At 39.6% G+C, this 18,483-nt stretch overlaps 1 protein-coding gene across 1 annotated transcript in view; it reads right to left on the reverse strand.

Annotated features, from left to right (window-relative positions):
* Positions 1-10,469, reverse strand: part of LOC120479049 (BEN domain-containing protein 2) — a 19,349-nt gene extending 8,880 nt beyond the window's left edge. Inside the window, exons 1-7 of the mRNA XM_039671322.2 lie at positions 10,054-10,469; positions 8,936-9,057; positions 7,992-8,060; positions 7,815-7,892; positions 7,570-7,662; positions 4,592-4,898; positions 3,228-3,431 (exon numbers count right to left, since the gene is read on the reverse strand). Of these exons, the coding sequence (XP_039527256.2) occupies positions 3,228-3,431; positions 4,592-4,898; positions 7,570-7,662; positions 7,815-7,892; positions 7,992-8,060; positions 8,936-9,057; positions 10,054-10,066 (886 nt within the window). The 5' untranslated portion in view covers positions 10,067-10,469. The remainder of the gene's footprint in view (positions 1-3,227; positions 3,432-4,591; positions 4,899-7,569; positions 7,663-7,814; positions 7,893-7,991; positions 8,061-8,935; positions 9,058-10,053) is intronic.
* Between the last annotated feature and the right edge of the window lie 8,014 nt (positions 10,470-18,483).

Below are 18,483 nucleotides of genomic sequence, written 5' to 3' on the forward strand. Positions count from 1 at the left end.
CTAATGATAGCCAGCGATTTAGCTAGTTTATATAATGATTGAAACGTTAACGGTTTAGTTTGAACCAAAACAAGCATAAAACATTAGCTTTGCTGTTACGTTAGAGTGTCGCTAATAATCTTCACACTGTACATATCGCTAGGGTTGGGTATCGTTTGAATTTGAACGATTCTGATTCCGATTTCGATTCCGGTTCCTAACGATTCTCGATTTTGATTCTTTTGATTTTTTTTAAGAGGCAGGGTCAAAAAAGTTTAGCTAACCTTGCTAACCAACAGTCTTTCTGAAGGAAATACTCCTTCTGTCACAAATACTTGTCACAAATTTTGCATTTTGCCGAGATTTCGTTATTTTTAGAAAAGTGAAGCCACACTTTGGACCGCTGACGTAAGCTACTCATGTTTGACTCGCGTGGTTATGCCAACACTTCCGGTAGACGCTTCTTCGTTGGTGTTGTTCAGCGGTTTCTTCTTCCGCTCGGCGGACTGTGAATATCGAAACTAGGAATTGAAATTTTTACTTTTGAACGATTCCGTGAAAAACGAAAAGTTAGTCCCGGTTCCAATCGATACTCGATTACTACATATCGCATTTGAGTTTGAAACGAATTTCATTTGGCGAGATGTGGTGATGGTGAGAATGGTGAATGCATGACGATGTTACAGCGAGGTGTCTTGCCTATTTGTTTTTCGTAAGGCCTGATGGTCCTCTTTCTTTCTTTTTGGTGGTATCGCCTGATTTAATGATGAAAAGTTAAATTTCCTAATAACACTGTTTTTAAACTTGTATTCAAACTATAATATATTTGTTATTTGTCTAAAATTAGGAATTATAAGTAAATTGTTTCGTTCTGAATGAGCAAAAAGGTTTTTAGAGTTCAAAGGTCACCCCCAGCCGCTAACGAAACACAAATTACAGCTTTATTTACTTAAAAATTATATTTGGGTATTTTTTTTTTGTTTATTTTTTAATCTAAAGCAAAGTATAACGCTCCCAATATATTTTTTCATCATGCTCCCCTTTAAATCTAGCAGCACCCATAAATACATAAAAAAATACATAATTTAAATGCTTAAAGCTACACATTTGTTCTGAGTAAATGACCTCTAGTGGCGAAATATTACATAGTGTGCCTTTAATATGTTTGAAATGTAAGTCCATGATTTAAATGTAATTTAAAGAAGACATCACACAGAGACAGTGATGTAGCGAATTAGCAGACCCCACTGCCAAATAGTCTTCTTTCTAAAAAGCACCTAGCAACAAATCTAGCTAACTAACTTTTTAGTCACTATATAATATTTGTTACATAAATATGCAAATGAGAACGACTTCATTGGACATTTGGCTATATTTTATATTAAAATACAGTGTGTGAGCACAGATTAGGAGAGAAAAATAGAGAAAAATGGCCTAAATGGTTAGTAAGTAAATGGCCAACAATTAGCAAATAACGTCATCTAGCGACATTTCACAACTTTTTGAGCCAGCTTTAGCGACTTTCCATTGAAACTAGTTGCCAACCAGTGTTGGGAGTACTGCATTACAATTACTTATTACTTTTTGCTGTAATGCAGTAGTGTAAGGCATTACTAATCAACTTTCAGTAATATTTTACTCGGTACTTGTTCAGTAACGCTTGCGTCACAACACGTTTAGAGTACAACACAACACGCTTGCGTTTAGCCCAAAATTTAATTGTTAAATAAAAAAAAAACAGTAAGACCGCGAGACACAATGGATAAAAAATGTTATTACCTGTTCGTGGTCAGTCATAGCCGCGTGTGGTGTCCAAGTTTGTAAATAAAGACTGAATGGCAGCGTCTGATATATTTGTATAGCGATTTATGTCCCTCTTGCTGGTGTACGTTTGTGTTGTGTGCCAGTCCAGTGAAGGCGTGTTTAGGGCGGGTTTACAGGGGTGTCGCGACGCATGATCTCGGCCTCTGCGCAGCTAATGGGTGAAGATGGCAGAAGAAGACAATACATTCGCGAGATGGACGTATGCGCATTACTTCGAGTTTGTCAGAGGTAAGGACATGTAGAACGTCAAATTTTAGTATGTTAAGTTTTACTCCTGTTGTTATTTGGGTGAAAGTAACTCAAAAGTAATACATTCTGAGACAGTAATATTAGTAATATAAGGTAAAGAATTACTTTTAACCCTTGTGCATCCTGATGGACATTTTTGTCCTTTTCAGTTTTGTTTTTTTGATCACTTTGCCTGTGTTAAAGCTAACTGCAAAAAAATTGGCACAGGTGTGTATTATTATTGGAATTTTACTATTTCATCGTCATTTTCTTAAAAAAATATTTTTTGCATTAGGTACAAAAAAAATACTCCCTCTCAGCACCTTTTGGACAAAAATGTCCCCATTGAAACCCATTAAAACAATTTGCAATTTTTAATCCCCGGTTCAGTTAACTATAAAATAATGTAATCTTTGTTAAGAGGCTTTCATTCTGATGGCAAGGCTTCAAAATTTTATTTTTTACTATTTTTTTAGCAGATGGTGCCATTTTTTTTTTAAGTTTGGCCTATAAAACAAATGTCGCTTTATTCCTGTTTTCTGCTTCGGCATATTATAGAGCCAACTGGATAAATTATGCACCAATATTTGTGTGGGTGTGTTGGTATGGATGTCAGAGTGTGGTTAGTATGTGTGTTATACATGTGTGTGTTTGTAATACTGAGAGAGAAAAACTGCAAATTCAAATCCAATCACTGTGAGCTCCAGTGGGGTTTTGCTGCCACCCAATGGGGAAAATATGTTACTACGCCCAAACAAACTGTTACCCAAAGCTCATTTTTTGAGATATCATCCTCAAATTTGGAACACAACCTATTTAGATTTATGGCTTTGATTTTATTGCAGTTTAGAGTTAAACCTGATTTATAAAACATATATTTTATGTAAAATATTTTTTTATAAATAATATTTATAAACTTATACCTATATAACTTTTATTTGGATTTACTTATTATTATTTTCTGACTTCAGAAATAATCTGCAAAGGGTCTTCTTTAAAATGATACCAAACTTAAGTCGCTCCGAAGCGTCACATTTTTATGAGTTTTTTAACATGGACATTCTTTTTACCCATGTGTAACTTTTTTTAATTGATGCACAAGGGTTAAATAACAGTAACAAGTCATCTATAATGTATTACAGTTTGGAATTAACACTGCACAGAGAAGGTCATGCATGAGCTGTAGATCCGCGCACCTCTGATGGCATTGATCTTGTTTGGGTCGAGTCTCTTTAGGCGTCTGGTTGGGTTTCCATTTGTGCTGCTTTGAGAAAGTTCCTCCACTGAGAACACGTTTCGTGTGAGGTACCGCACCGCCGCACCCGGACGTGCCATTTTACCAGCCCTCTGTAGGATAGAGTTTGACAGGAACACCTTCCTATCGGAGCCACCCAGACAACCTACAGGAGCACAAGCAGACACAGGCAGCGTTAAAGGCACACTGTGCAAGAATTGTACCTTATTATAAACGCTTCAAAGTCACTTCCGTGGTAAACAAACGCGCGCCGCTGGAAAAACCAGCAATGCAAGTTTGAGAGGAGCGCCCTTGACAAATCTCGCGAGAATCACGACATGCTTTACGGCGACGACGTCACACACATCAACAACAACACATGAGGCATGGAGACACTTGCGCGCATTACTCGACGATGTAAAAAGCCAAGCAAATGAGGTCAAGAAGAGAATGAGCCTCTCTGCTCAACCCGTAAATCAATGCATCGATCCGCAAGATTTGTTTGAGCTCTTAAATGGGAGATCTTTTGCCAAGCGTGTCAGACGTTACAGGTTCTCTCTCATTAAAACTGAATAAGTCCATCAGTGGTTACAGTCTATATCAAGCAGGGACACGTTTGTGTGCATTTTATTTAGTGATTTCACTGGAATGAATAGAGAGTCTCCGATTGAAGACTGCAAGACACACACTGAATCCATGACACTGATAGCAGCGGACACGAGTTCAAACACACATTTTATATTTATATTTTATATATTAGCGCTAGATCTCTTATTTAATGCAAAAAATGCACAGTATGCAAGATATTTACCTTAATATAACAGCTTCAAACGGGGTATCAGGCTGTGAGCGCAGTGACAGTAACGTTAAACACAAGTACGCCACAGTGACTCTAGGGGGCGCTGTTTGACAAAAGCAGAATTCCTGCATAGTGTGCCTTTAAGTCATTCAATTTAGTCAGGTTCAAATGCCACTTTAAAAAAACACTTTAATTACACCTAAAGTGCCCGTATTGTGCGACTTTTAAGGTTCCTAATTTTGTTTTAGTGTCCGACAATGGTTTACATGCATCTAAGGCCAAAAACACCTATTGAAAACCATTAGCTGCCATTATGCGAAGTAGTTACAAACCTAGATTGTAATTACTGATGGCTGATTTTAGGCAGTTCGGAATCGTTTATTTTATGTCCATTTATCATGTCCTTTGAAACTTTGCAGACCTTTTACATTTAAAAACAGCTATATAACACACTACATGAGAAAAGCATAATAGGGGCATTTAAATATTCTCTGAAACAAAGACCTTTTAGACATTTTTCCACGTACTGGTCTTGTACAGGTCTGTAGTTGACGCGGGGCTGATTTCAGCAGGACTCTTGCTTTGATCCGGCTGTGGCGGCGCTGGACTCGTCTTCTCCGCGCCGAGAGGCTCTGGTGTGGCGTGGGTCGGCGCCGGGTTCTGGACGAGGAGTCGTGGAGGGCTGGGCACCTCTGGGCCGGGGGAGAGCGCAGGGGGTTTCCAGCTCTCCACAGACGGAAGCGGAGACGTGGAGGAGATGTGAACGAGACGGGGCATCGGCGCCTCAGACTTGGCCTGGCAGCGCTCTCTGTATCTAGACGACAAATGTGTCCTCTAACACGACAGGGAGAAAGTTCATTTACAGTCACGACTGCACATGGATCTCTCTTTTATTATTAAAACTAACAGATTATTTGATTTATTTTGACAAAGATGAATGTGAAAATACAGAGCTGTTGATTATCGTCCACATTATTACAATTATTATATATATATATATATATACATACACTCACCGGCCACTTTATTAGGTACACCTGTCCAACTGCTCGTTAACACTTAATTTCTAAGCAGCCAATCACATGGCGGCAACTCAGTGCATTTAGGCATGTAGACATGGTCAAGACAATCTCCTGCAGTTCAAACCGAGCATCAGTATGGGGAAGAAAGGTGATTTGAGTGACTTTGAACGTGGCATGATTGTTGGTGCCAGAAGGGCTGGTCTGAGTATTTCAGAAACTGCTAATCTACTGGGATTTTGACGCACAACCATCTCTAGGGTTTACAGAGAATGGTCCGAAAAAGAAAAAACATCCAGTGAGCGGCAGTTCTGTGGGCGGAAATGCCTTGTAGATGTCAGAGGTCAGAGGAGAATGGCCAGACTGGTTCGAGCTGATAGAAGGGCAACAGTGACTCAAATAAGAGCATCTCTGAACGCACAGTACGTCGAACTTTGAGGCAGATGGGCTACAGCAGCAGAAGACCACACCGGGTGCCTCTTCTTTCAGCTAAGAACAGGAAACTGAGGCTACAATTTGCACAAGCTCATCGAAATTGGACAATAGAAGATTGGAAAAACGTTGCCTGGTCTGATGAGTCTCGATTTCTGCTGCGACATTCGGATGGTAGGGTCAGAATTTGGCGTCTACAACATGAAAGCATGGATCCATCCTGCCTTGTATCAACGGTTCAGGCTGGTGGTGGCGGTGTCATGGTGTGGGGAATATTTTCTTGGCACTCTTTGGGCCCCTTGGTACCAATTGAGCATCGTTGCAACGCCACAGCCTACCTGAGTATTGTTGCTGACCATGTCCATCCCTTTATGACCACAATGTACCCAACTTCTGATGGCTACTTTCAGCAGGATAATGCGCCATGTCATAAAGCTGGAATCATCTCAGACTGGTTTCTTGAACTCAAATGGCCTCCACAGTCACCAGATCTCAATCCAATAGAGCATCTTTGGGATGTGGTGGAACGGGAGATTCGCATCATGGATGTGCAGCCGACAAATCTGCGGCAACTGTTTGATGCCATCATGTCAATATGGACCAAACTCCCTGAAGAATGCTTCCAGCACCTTGTTGAATCTATGCCACGAAGAATTGAGGCAGTTCTGAAGGCAAAAGGGGGTCCAACCCGTTACTAGCATGGGGTACCTAATAAAGTGGCCGGTGAGTGTATATATATATACTACCGGTCAAAAGTTTTAGATCAGTAAGATTTTTTTAAATGTTTTTAAATGAAGTCTCTTCTGCTCACCAAGGCTGCTTTTGATGAAAAAAAATGACAAACAGTAATATTGTGAAATATTATGACAATTTAAAATGATTGTTTTCTATTTTAATATATTTTAAAATGTAATTTAAAAGCTGAATTTTCAACATCATTACTGTTGCTGATTACACATCAGTTTTCAGTGTCACATGATCCTTCAGAAATCATTCTAATATGCTGATTTTATGCTCAAAAAACACAACTTATTATTTTCAATGTTGAAAACAGTCGTGTACCATTTTTTCCCAAAAAAATTCTCTGATGAATAGAAAGTTCAAAAGAACAGCATTTATTTAAAATACAATCTTTTCTAACATTATAAATGTCTTTACTGTAACTTTTGATCAATTTAACTCATCCTTGATTAATAAAAGTATTTTCTAATTTCTTTCCCCCCCAAAAAAATAAAAATAAATTCTTACTGACCCCAAACTTTTGAATGGAAGTGATTAATGTTACAAAAGCTTTCCATTTCAGATCAATTCTGTTCTTTTGAACTTTCTATTCATCAAAGAATCCTGAAATAAAAATGTAAAAAACTGTTTTCAACATGGATAGTAATCATAAATGTTTCTTGAGCATCATATTATAATAATGTCTGTAGGATCATGTGACACTAGAGACTGGAGTAATGATGCTTTGAACACAGGAATAAATTACACTTCACTATATATTCACATAGAAAACCGCTGTTTTAAATTGTAATAATATTTCACAATATTACTGTTTTTTTTTTTGTTTTTTTTTATCAAATAATTGCAGCCTTGGTGAGCAGAAGAGACTTCTTTTAAAAACATAAAAAAATCTTACCGATCTAAAGCTTTTGACCGGTAGTGTATACCGCGGCACGTATATATATATATATATCAAAAGTGCTATAATTCAGTGCAATTTTTGAATAATTAGTTTAAAAGTTTGTTTTTAATCACCTTGTGTTGTGGTGATATAACATGCTATAAACATAATAATCACTGCAATAATGACCCAATCATAGACTCCAAATTTAAATCCACACAGTGGCTTTTTTGGGGCGGGGCTATAGCTCAAGCGGCAACCTCCCCGTCCGGCCGGCCCCGCCCACTTTAGGCTTCAAAAACGCTCTTCAGAAACCTACGGGTGACTTCACGGACACAGCGTCCATATTTTATTACAGTCTATGTTATAGCTGCTACTGTAAGACACTCAATATTTATATTTGTGATGTACAAATACGGTGTGTTATGTCTACCTGAGAGAGGACAGCTGGATTCTGGATGCTCGCTACTTTCGCCTGGAGCATCTCGAACTTCTCATCGAGTTTCAGAATGGCTCCATATGTGACCTGCACAAAGACACCTGAACGTCAGACAGCCTTTCAAAACACAACTCAATGTTTAACAATCTTTGTTAAATCTGCAGTACAAAAGCAAGACAAGAAGCAGAATTGAGCCTTCGCTGAGCTCTGGGCGGGGCTTAGCGATGCCTCATCAGTACCTGACAGTATGCCAGAATCTCTCCCAGAGTTCTTTGCAAATCAGCTCCATATATCTCAGTCGAAATGACGCTATCTGCCTTCATGCACAACAAAAAAGGTATTGAGAGAAAAGTTAGGCAACTAATTGAAGCTATTATTTATTACAGGAATGAAGTATGTTCGTAAACAGCCATCACCTCATGTGAATCACATGGTATTTCATGTGTGATTTCATTGATGAGACCTTCATCATCCGCCTCGGACACCTAGCAGAACACATGACAGGATAGGACTGTTTCACGTCTGCATTTGCTCCATCAAATGACCAATAGACATGAATCCACATATTACTCTTGCCTGTTATTAGAGTTTAAAGGGATAGTTCACTTTGAAATTAATTTTTGATATGTTTTATCTTACCTCAAGTGCATCCAAGATGTAGGTGTCTTTGTTTCCACAGTAGTTTCAATTTTGATATTTTTAGGTCAAACCGTTGTTGTCTGTCAGTCATATAATGGAAGTCTATGGTCACCACCTCAAAGAGCATGCACAGAGAAGTTCAAATTAAACATGATTTAATGACTCGTGAATTTAAGTACACATTGAAAACACACGAAACGAGCGGTTTGTGTGAGAAAACGAACAGTATTTATATCGTTTTTACCTCTTGTAACCACAGCCACGTCCAAGTGATCTGAGGGCGCGGGCGCTTTGTGGCTGTGGTAACAAGAGGTAAAAACGATATAAATACTGTTCGTTTTCTCACACAAACCGCTCGTTTCGTGTCTTAGGCCATCAATGTGTACTTACATTCACGAGTCATTAAATCACGTTTAATTTGGACTTCTCTGTGCATGCTCTTTGAGGTGGTGACCATAGACCTCCATTATATGACTGACTGACAGACAACAACGGTTTAACCTAAAAATATAAAAATTGAAACTACTGCGGAAACAAAGACACCTACATCTTGGAAGCACTTGAGGTAAGATAAAACATGCCAAAAATTAATTTCAAAGTGAACTATCCCTTTAAAAAAAGAAAACAAGGAACTGCCACAGATGGTTAACTTTCCATCCTGAGCAGTCCTGTTGTATTCTCCTCTCCAAAAAGTCTGAAAGTGTACAGTGTGATACTCTACCATACTGTCGCTGAGGGGACTGGGGCCTCTGGATCTCGCCCTCACTGCCGTCCCGTCGCTGTCCATGCTCTCCGGACCATCCTCGTCCTGCAAACTGCACAACACACTTCTCCCCCTGTTCACTGGAGGTACAGAACTTGGGTGAGTGTGGATTATTTCACTGCGCCAAAGTCGTAGTTACTTAAAAATGCTTGTGAAGTTGTGCTAATTACAAACAAATGAGAGGTTAGACTTCCTTTTATTTGAGTGTCAGATGATACACTGCCGTTGTCATAATGATGTGTTTCTTGAGCAGTAAATAAGCGTATTAGAATGAATCATGTGAGACTGAAAATGCATCTTTGCTTCACAGGAATAAATTGTATTTTACAATATATTACAATAGAAAACTGTCATTTTAAATTGTAATAACATTTTACAACATTACTGCAGTATTGGTGAGTATAAGAGACTTCTTTCAAGAAACTTTCTGTGTTCTGTGGGGGAAAAGTTATTCAAGTGACTTTATGTTATGAATTATTATGAATGAAGTGCCTGGATGGAGTTACAACAATACTAACTCCATTTTTACACCAACTTAAGTTACCATGGTTGTACCTTATTATTTTTTAAGGCACCTTTTATTATTGAACATAAACACAGTAAGTGCCTTGTTATTTTTGAAGTATTCTGGAGTAAATTAACATGGTATTAATATAGAAATCATTTGGTTTCATAGTAAATCTTGTTATCACCATCTGATTACTGTACTTCGATGGTAGCATCACAAAACTACAATAGAATCGAAAAGACTTGGTTTTTAACGTGAAACGTAGTTGAAATATCTTTAAGTACCACGTTAATACCATTTCTAAGAGGTATTTGGTGTTAAAACGGACATTACAAAGCGTTCCGAACGCTATAACAGCTGATGTTTGTTACTTCCGTTCTCCGTTCATTTCGCAGTAAACGAAGAACGGTGTGTTGAATAAACGCTGAATAAGAAGCCTCTTTCTTTTTTTAGAGCCAGCAAAACACCATAAAGCGATAGACAAAACCACACCGTTTTATATCGTTCTGAGTCAGTCACATTTAAAGCGTTCAATGTGTATTATCGTTGTAAAGAGATGCACTTGTACCGTGAACAGACATGCTCGGTCCGCCGCTGTCACTCGCGTAGTGTTTATCGTACAGCTTTATTGTAATTTATCACCTATTACTTGAGCTTGTTGTTGACAATTGAACGGTTTACTTAGGTTAGGCTGTTGTTATTAAACGGGATTTTTAGATGACATTCAAACCACGCCCGTTCTGCAATGTCATTCCTGACTGCGCATGTCTGAACGCAGCGTAGCGTTCACTTTACAAAGCGTTCCCTTCCTACGCCCCTCCTGTCCTGACTGAGAAACACATAGAAACACGGTGGGCTAGAAGAAACGTTGGTGCCCTGACGTTTTCACAGACGATGTCACTGTGCATTTCGGTTAAATGGATGTTAAACTTGAGTCATTATTCAGGAACAAACGATCATCTAGACCGGTGGCTGAAACGGCACATGAACGCGCGAAGAGCGCCGTGGTCACGTGGTATCTGTTACTCTTCTCAGCGCTAGGGAGGATTGAGCAGTCGCAGTTGTCGATGATTGCTATAGATATGACATTTTCTAAATCATTATTATTCAGAAATAATAGGGCAGATTTCCCTGTTTTATGTCAGGAATATTTTTTTGTGAACATTAAATCATTTCTGTCAAAATACACCCCCCCCCCCCCCAAAAAAAAAAAACAAAAAACAAAAAAAAACACCCTCCTGAGCCGCAACAATTTTTGTTTTGTTTTTATCTAATCATAGTTTTATTTATGTCTTAATATACTGGATGTTCTTCTTCTTGTTGTTGTTGTTCTTCTTCTTCATCTTCCTGTTATTTTCCCCACCATGGGAGTCTATGGCATTTGCAGCCCGTAAAACCGCTCTCAGAAAAGTTATGAAATGTGGCACACATAGCGATCATTCTCAACATTAATCATGGCAATTTTGGAGACTTAATCCCTCTAACTGTTCAAATTTGAACTTACGTTTATGATGATAACTTTTTAACTGTAAGCCCTAGAAGCAAAACCCTTTCCCCTCTGATTAGCTCAAGCCGAGTTGAATTTTTGCGAACTCCTCCTTGCCCACAGGTTTTCAAACGCTGGGTCATGACCCACCCGAATAAAAAAGAAAATAGTAGGGTAGGAAGGGGGGGTTCACCTGTACCCGAAAGATATATTTTTTTAACCTAGTTTTTTGTAATCCTTAAGGTGTCTAGAAAAGGAATTTTGATGTTCTCCGCGCAAATTTTTGTCCCATATGTGATTTTTTGTATCATCTTTTGTGTCCGTGCTTGATTTTTGGCTGCGCAAAATGAAAACTTTAAACCTACATAGAATCGGAACAATACATTCTACAGACACAATCTACCCCATTTTCTCTTCGTCTTTGCATGAGGAATTGATAGATATGATATATTGTCTTGATTAGATGATGTATAGTGCATAAAAACTCAAATAAACACCAAAAAATGACAAAAAATGGTGACATTAGATCACTGGAACTCCTCCCCTATGGACCCTTCTGACATATGTTTTCTAACTTTTGTATTTTTACAGTCTTTAGGATGTCTAAGAAGCAAATGTTGATGATCCCCACCTGAAACATGTTGGTCCAAATGAACATCTCCCACTATTCAAACCATTATATTGGTGTTATATTTATTGAAAAAAAAAACAGAAAACCACTCATATATTCAAATACTGTATGTGTAATGTATATATGAAGAGTTCAGATGCAAAAGCCTCTAAGTGCCATTTGAAATTTGGTTCTAGAATGACCATTTTTATCAAGCTTGTGTATTTAAGTTCAGTAATTTCACTTAAATGACCATTAATAGGTAATCTTCATTGCCATTTAAGTGAAATTACTGAACTTAAATATACAAGCTTGATAAAAATGATAATTTTAGAAGAAAATTTCAAATGGCACTTCGAGGCTTTTGCATCTGAACTCTTCATATAGGGTATAACAAATCCCCATTAGAATAAACTGAAATAGAAAAAAAGTGATTCTAATCAACCCCTCCTTGCACTGCCACCTTAACGTGGTGGAGGGGTTTGAGTACCCGAACGACCCTATGAGCTACGTTGTCCGGGGCTATATGCCCCTGGTAGGGTCTCCCAAGGCAAACCGGTCCTAGGCGACGGGTCAGACCAAGAACGGTTCAAAAAACCTTATGAGTGAAGTGAAAACAAGGACAGCCTTGGACCTTGGAGCCAGTATGTGAGCGCCTGGTGGCAGGGCCTCCCACACGGTGTCCGGCAGGGCTCAGTCCGAAGAAGCAACGTGGGGCCTCCTTCCCGTGGGCTCACCACCTTCAGGAGGGACCGTAAGGGGCCGGTGCTGAGAGGAACGGGCGGCAGTCGAAGGCGGGGGCCTCAACAACCCGATCCCTGGACATGGAAACTAGCTCTAGGGACAGAATGGCCCCCCTGACCTGAACCCGAGTAGTGTTCAGTTATTGGACTTCTGTGCTAGTCACAGTTTGTCCACAGCGAACACCATCTTCAAGCAAAAGGGTGTCCATCAGTGCATGCAGCACCTGAACACCCTAGGGCGTATGTCGATGATCGACTTTGTGGTCGTTTCATCTGACTGCAGCCATATGTCTTGGACACTTGGATGAAGAGAGGGGCAGAGCTGTCAACAGATCACAACCTGGTGGTGAGTTGGATCAGATGGCGGGAGAGGAGTCTAAACAGACTCGGCAGACCCAAGCGTACTGTAAGGGTCTGCTGGAAACGTTTGGCAGAGATCTTCAACTCCCACCTCTGGAGGAGCCTCGACCAGATCCCGAGGGAGGCTGTAGATATTGAGTCCGAGTGGACCATGTTCTCCACCTACATTGTCGAAGCGGCTGCTCAGAGTTGCAGCCGTAAGGTCTCCGGTGCCTATCGAGGCGGCAATCCCCGAACCCGGTGGTGGACACATGAAGTAAAGTATGCCGTCAAGCTGAAGAAGGAGGCCTATGGGGCCTGGCTGGCTTGTGGAACTCCTGAGGCAGCTGACTGGTACCGGCAGGCCAAGCGGACTCCAGCCCGGGTGGTTGTGGAGGCAAAAACCCGGGCCTGGGAGGAGTGCACTTTTATGATGGACAGATGCACTTTTATGATGGACAGATGCACTTATGTGATGGATAGATGCACTTTTATGATGGACAGATGAACTTTTATGATGGACAGATGCACTTTTATGATTGACAGATGAACTTTTATGATGGATAGATGCACTTTTATGATGGACAGATGAACTTTTATGATGGATAGATGCACTTTTATGATGGACAGATAAACTTTTATGATGGACAGATGCACTTTTATGATGGATAGATGCACTTTTATGATGGACAGATGAACTTTTATGATGGACAGATGCACTTTTATGATGGACAGATGAACTTTTATGATGGATAGATGCACTTTTATGATGGACAGATGAACTTTTATGATGGACAGATGCACTTTTATGATGGATAGATGCACTTTTATGATGGACAGATGAACTTTTATGATGGACAGATGGACAGATGCACTTTTATGATGGACAGATGCACTTTTATGATTGATAGATGCACATTTATGATGGACAGATGCACATTTATGATGGACAGATGCACTTTTATGATGGACAGATACACTTTTATGATGGATAGATGCACTTTTTTATGATGAACAGATGCACTTTTATGATGGACAGATGCACTTATGTGATGGATAGATGCACTTTTATGACGGATAGATGCACTTTTATGATGGACAGATGCACTTTTATGATGGATAGATGCACTTTTATGATGGAGTTTTTTTCTCAGTGATCGTAAATAAAACAAAATTCCATTTTTCTCGGTTTAATGAAAACCGATAGGTCGTTATGGCACATAGACATATACACTAGACCTCACCTTGGATACGGCAGTTCATTGGAACGAATGCGTCAATAGAGCCGCCATCTTGAAACAGGGGAGCCCCTCCACTTTAATGCATCAGCGTCAATGTAGTAGACACAGTAAATCACCATAAATCATCATGAATGCGATTTTTCTTGTTTTTTTGGTTTGTTCCAACAGTCAGACATGTATTTATCATTGATTCCAGAAAGAAAAAAAAAAAAAAAAAAAAAAAACACATTCTTTCTAGTTCAGATTTAATCCGTGAACATCATACGCTGCACAAAAGTCCGCCACCATCAATGAATTTGAAGTAAAGGCAGAGATAGCAGCGTTACCTAGCTACTTCAAGACCCCTGTTCCAAGATGGCGGCGGTTTTGACGCATGCTTAGACCCCCAAGGTGAGGTTTAGTGTATATGTCCATGGTTATGGCAGAGGCGAATAAACATCTGGATATCTCTCCACTGGAGCGTGTTAACGCAAACGTGTAAGTTTCACGTTTGAGGGGGTTAAACCGTGACATCTACACATTTTCCAAAGTGGACTATTTAGGCTGCTTCGGCGTGGATCGAGGCAAATGAATCCTTTTCACCTTGAAAATAATAAATGTTTTTTGCATTTTAAATAATAGACCATTTCTCAGTGATCGTCAATAAAACAAAATTCCATTTTTCTCGGTTTAATGAAAACCAATAGGTCGTGATGGTAAGATTCAGTTTAAGTGTAAGTTTCACGTTTGAGGGGGTTTAAACCGTGACATCTACACGTTTTCAAAAGTGGACCAACGTGATTATTTCACGTCTTGTCGTGATACCGGGTTGAAGAAACGTTGTTTTGGCCACTTTGTTTGATATAATAACAACAATTGAACATAAGCAAGAATGGGATTTGAACTCAGATCTTCTTGATTAAAGCCCAACGCTTTATCAATTGAGCCACTGAGTCTGTTGAGTTCAGAGGTGTATTGAATTAATTTTTATTGACGGTTTGGTTTTATTTGTTGGAAAAATAAATATAGAAATATAATTTGACACAAGAGGGCAGTATAGCCCTATTTATAGTTTTGAGTTTAAACTAAACCGTGACAGCTACACGTTTTCCAAAGTGGACCAACATGATTATGTCACGTCTTGTCGTGATACGGGTTGGGCACTGAAGTTACAGGAGTTTCTTCCCGTTGCTAAGCAACGGAACTAGGTCGAGTATTTAAAAGGTTATGGTTAACACCGTTAACGTGGTTTAACGTCGATGTAATACGCTCCTTTTGCTTAAACGAGGAGCTGGGGGACGCCGGAAAAACAGACATTTTACTCAATAGGCTGCTTCATTAAAAACGTGACATTTAGACGTTTTCTTCGGCGTGGATCCAGGCAAATGAATCCTTTTCACCTTGAAAGTATATATATATATATATTTTTTTTTTTGCATTTTAAATAATAGAACATTTCTCAGTGATCGTAAATAAAACAAAATTCCATTTTTCTCGGTTTAATGAAAACCTGACATCTACACATTTTCCAAAGTGGAATATTTAGGCTGCTTTACTAAAAATGTGACATTTAGACATTTTCTTCGGCGTGGATCCAGGCAAATGAATCCTTTTCACCTTGACAATAATAAATGTTTTTTTTTTTTTTTTTTTTTGCATTTTAAATAATGCTGAGATAAGAGCTGAGATATCAAAATTCAAAATTTCGACCAGAAATAAAAAACGACAGTGTTACCCCTTACGTTTTTTTTTTTGGGTGAAAAATTAAGTATCCCCAATCTTCTCAAAACTCTGGATTCTGATAGAGGGCCATGAGACATAGACCTGAGTGCAACAATGGACGCTCTAGACCATTCCAGTGCTGAGATATCGAAACTCAAAATTTCGACCCGAAAAAAAAACGACAGTGTTACCCCTTACGTTTTTTTTTTTGGGTGAAAAATTAAGTATCCCCAATCTTCTCAAAACTCTGGATTCTGATAGAGGGCCATGAGACTTAGACCTGAGTGCAACAATGGAGGCTCTAGACCCTTCCAGAGCTGAGATATCGAAATTCAAAATTTCGACCAGAAAAAAAAAACGACAGTGTTACCCCTTACGTTTTTTTTTTGGGCGAAAAATTAAGTATCCCCAATCTTCTCAAAACTCTGGATTCTGATAGAACACCGTGAGACTTAGACCTGAGTGCAACAATTGAGGCTCTAGACCCTTCCAGAGCTGAGATATCGAAATTCAAAATTTCGACCAGAAAAAAAAACGACAGTGTTATCACTTACTTTTTTTTTTTGGGCGAAAAATTAAGTATCCCCAATCTTCTCAAAACTCTGGATTCTGATAGAGGGCCATGAGACATAGACCTGAGTGCAACAATGGAGGCTCTAGACCCTTCCAGAGCTGAGATATCGAAATTCAAAATTTCGACCAGAAAAAAAAACGACAGTGTTATCACTTACTTTTTTTTTTGGGCGAAAAATTAAGTATCCCCAATCTTCTCAAAACTCTGGATTCTGATAGAGGGCCATGAGACATAGACCTGAGTGCAACAATGGAGGCTCTAGCCCCTTCCAGAGCTGAGATATCGAAACTCAAAAATTCGGCTCGAAAAAAAACGACAGTGGTACCCCTTATGGTTTTTTTGTTTTTGGGGCGAAAAATTAAGTTTCTCCAATCTTCCCAAAACTCTGGATTCTGATAGAGGGCCATGAGACTTAGACCTGAGTGCAAAAATGGAGGCTCTAGCCCCTTCCAGAGCTGAGATATCGAAACTCAAAAATTCGGCCCGAAAAAAAAAACGACAGTGGTACCCCTTACGTTTTTTTTTTTTGGGCGAAAAATTAAGTTTCTCCAATCTTCCCAAAACTCTGGATTCTGATAGAGGGCCATGAGACTTAGATCTGAGTGCAAAAATGGAGGCTCTAGCCCTTTTCAGAGCTGAGATATCGAAACTCAAAAATTGGGCCCGAAAAAAAAAACGACAGTGGTACCCCTTACGTTTTTTTTTTTTTGGGCGAAAAATTAAGTTTCTCCAATCTTCCCAAAACTCTGGATTCTGATAGAGGGCCATGAGACTTAGACCTGAGTGCAAAAATGGAGGCTCTAGCCCCTTCCAGAGCTGAGATATCGAAACTCAACAATTCGGCCCGAAAAAAAAAACGACAGTGGTACCGCTTACGTTTTTTTTTTGGGCGAAAAATTACGTTTCTCCAATCTTCCCAAAACTCTGGATTCTGATAGAGGGCCATGAGACTTAGACCTGAGTGCAAAAATGGAGGCTCTAGCCCCTTCCAGAGCTGAGATATCGAAACTCAAAAATTCGGCCCGAAAAAAAAACGACAGTGGTATCCCTTACGGTTTTTTTTTTGGCCGAAAAATTAAGTTTCTCCAATCTTCCCAAAACTCTGGATTCTGATAGAGGGTCATGAGACTTAGACCTGAGTGCAAAAATGGAGGCTCTAGCCCCTTCCAGAGCTGAGATATCGAAACTCAAAAATTCGGCCCGAAAAAAAAAACGACAGTGGTACCCCTTACGTTTTTTTTTTTGGGCGAAAAATTAAGTTTCTCCAATCTTCCCAAAACTCTGGATTCTGATAGAGGGTCATGAGACTTAGACCTGAGTGCAAAAATGGAGGCTCTAGCCCCTTCCAGAGCTGAGATATCGAAACTCAAAAATTCGGCCCGAAAAAAACCCGACAGTGGTACCCCTTACGTTTTTTTTTTGGGGCGAAAAATTAAGTTTCTCCAATCTTCCCAAAACTCTGGATTCTGATAGAGGGCCATGAGACTTAGACCTGAGTGCAAAAATGGAGGCTCTAGCCCCTTCCAGAGCTGAGATATCGAAACTCAAAAATTCGGCCCGAAAAAAAAACGACAGTGGTACCCCTTACGTTTTTTTTTTTGGGCGAAAAATTAAGTTTCTCCAATCTTCCCAAAACTCTGGATTCTGATAGAGGGCCATGAGACTTAGACCTGAGTGCAAAAATGGAGGCTCTAGCCCCTTCCAGAGCTGAGATATCGAAACTCAAAAATTCGACCCGAAAAAAAAACGACAGTGGTACCCCTTATGTTTTTTTTTTTTTTGGGCGAAAAATTAAGTTTCTCCAATCTTCCCAAAACTCTGGATTCTGATAGAGGGCCATGAGACTTAGACCTGAGTGCAAAAATGGAGGCTCTAGCCCCTTCCAGAGCTGAGATATCGAAACTCAAAAATTCGGCCCGAAAAAAAAACGACAGTGATACCCCTTACGTTTTTTTTTTTTGGGCGAAAAATTAAGTTTCTCCAATCTTCCCAAAACTCTTGATTCTGATAGAGGGCCATGAAACTTAGACCTGAGTGCAAAAATGGAGGCTCTAGCCCCTTCCAGAGCTGAGATATCGAAACTCAAAAATTCGGCCCAAAAAAAACCCGACAGTGGTGCCCCTTACGTTTTTTTTTTTGGGCGAAAAATTAAGTTTCTCCAATCTTCCCAAAACTCTGGATTCTGATAGAGGGCCATGAGACTTAGAACTGAGTGCAAAAATGGAGGCTCTAGCCCCTTCCAGAGCTGAGATATCGAAACTCAAAAATTCGGCCCGAAAAAAAAAACGACAGTGGTACCCCTTA

This window comes from Pimephales promelas, chromosome 20 (assembly GCF_988280905.1).
Source record: "Pimephales promelas chromosome 20, fPimPro1.hap1.1, whole genome shotgun sequence".
Classification (NCBI taxonomy): domain Eukaryota; kingdom Metazoa; phylum Chordata; class Actinopteri; order Cypriniformes; family Leuciscidae; genus Pimephales; species Pimephales promelas.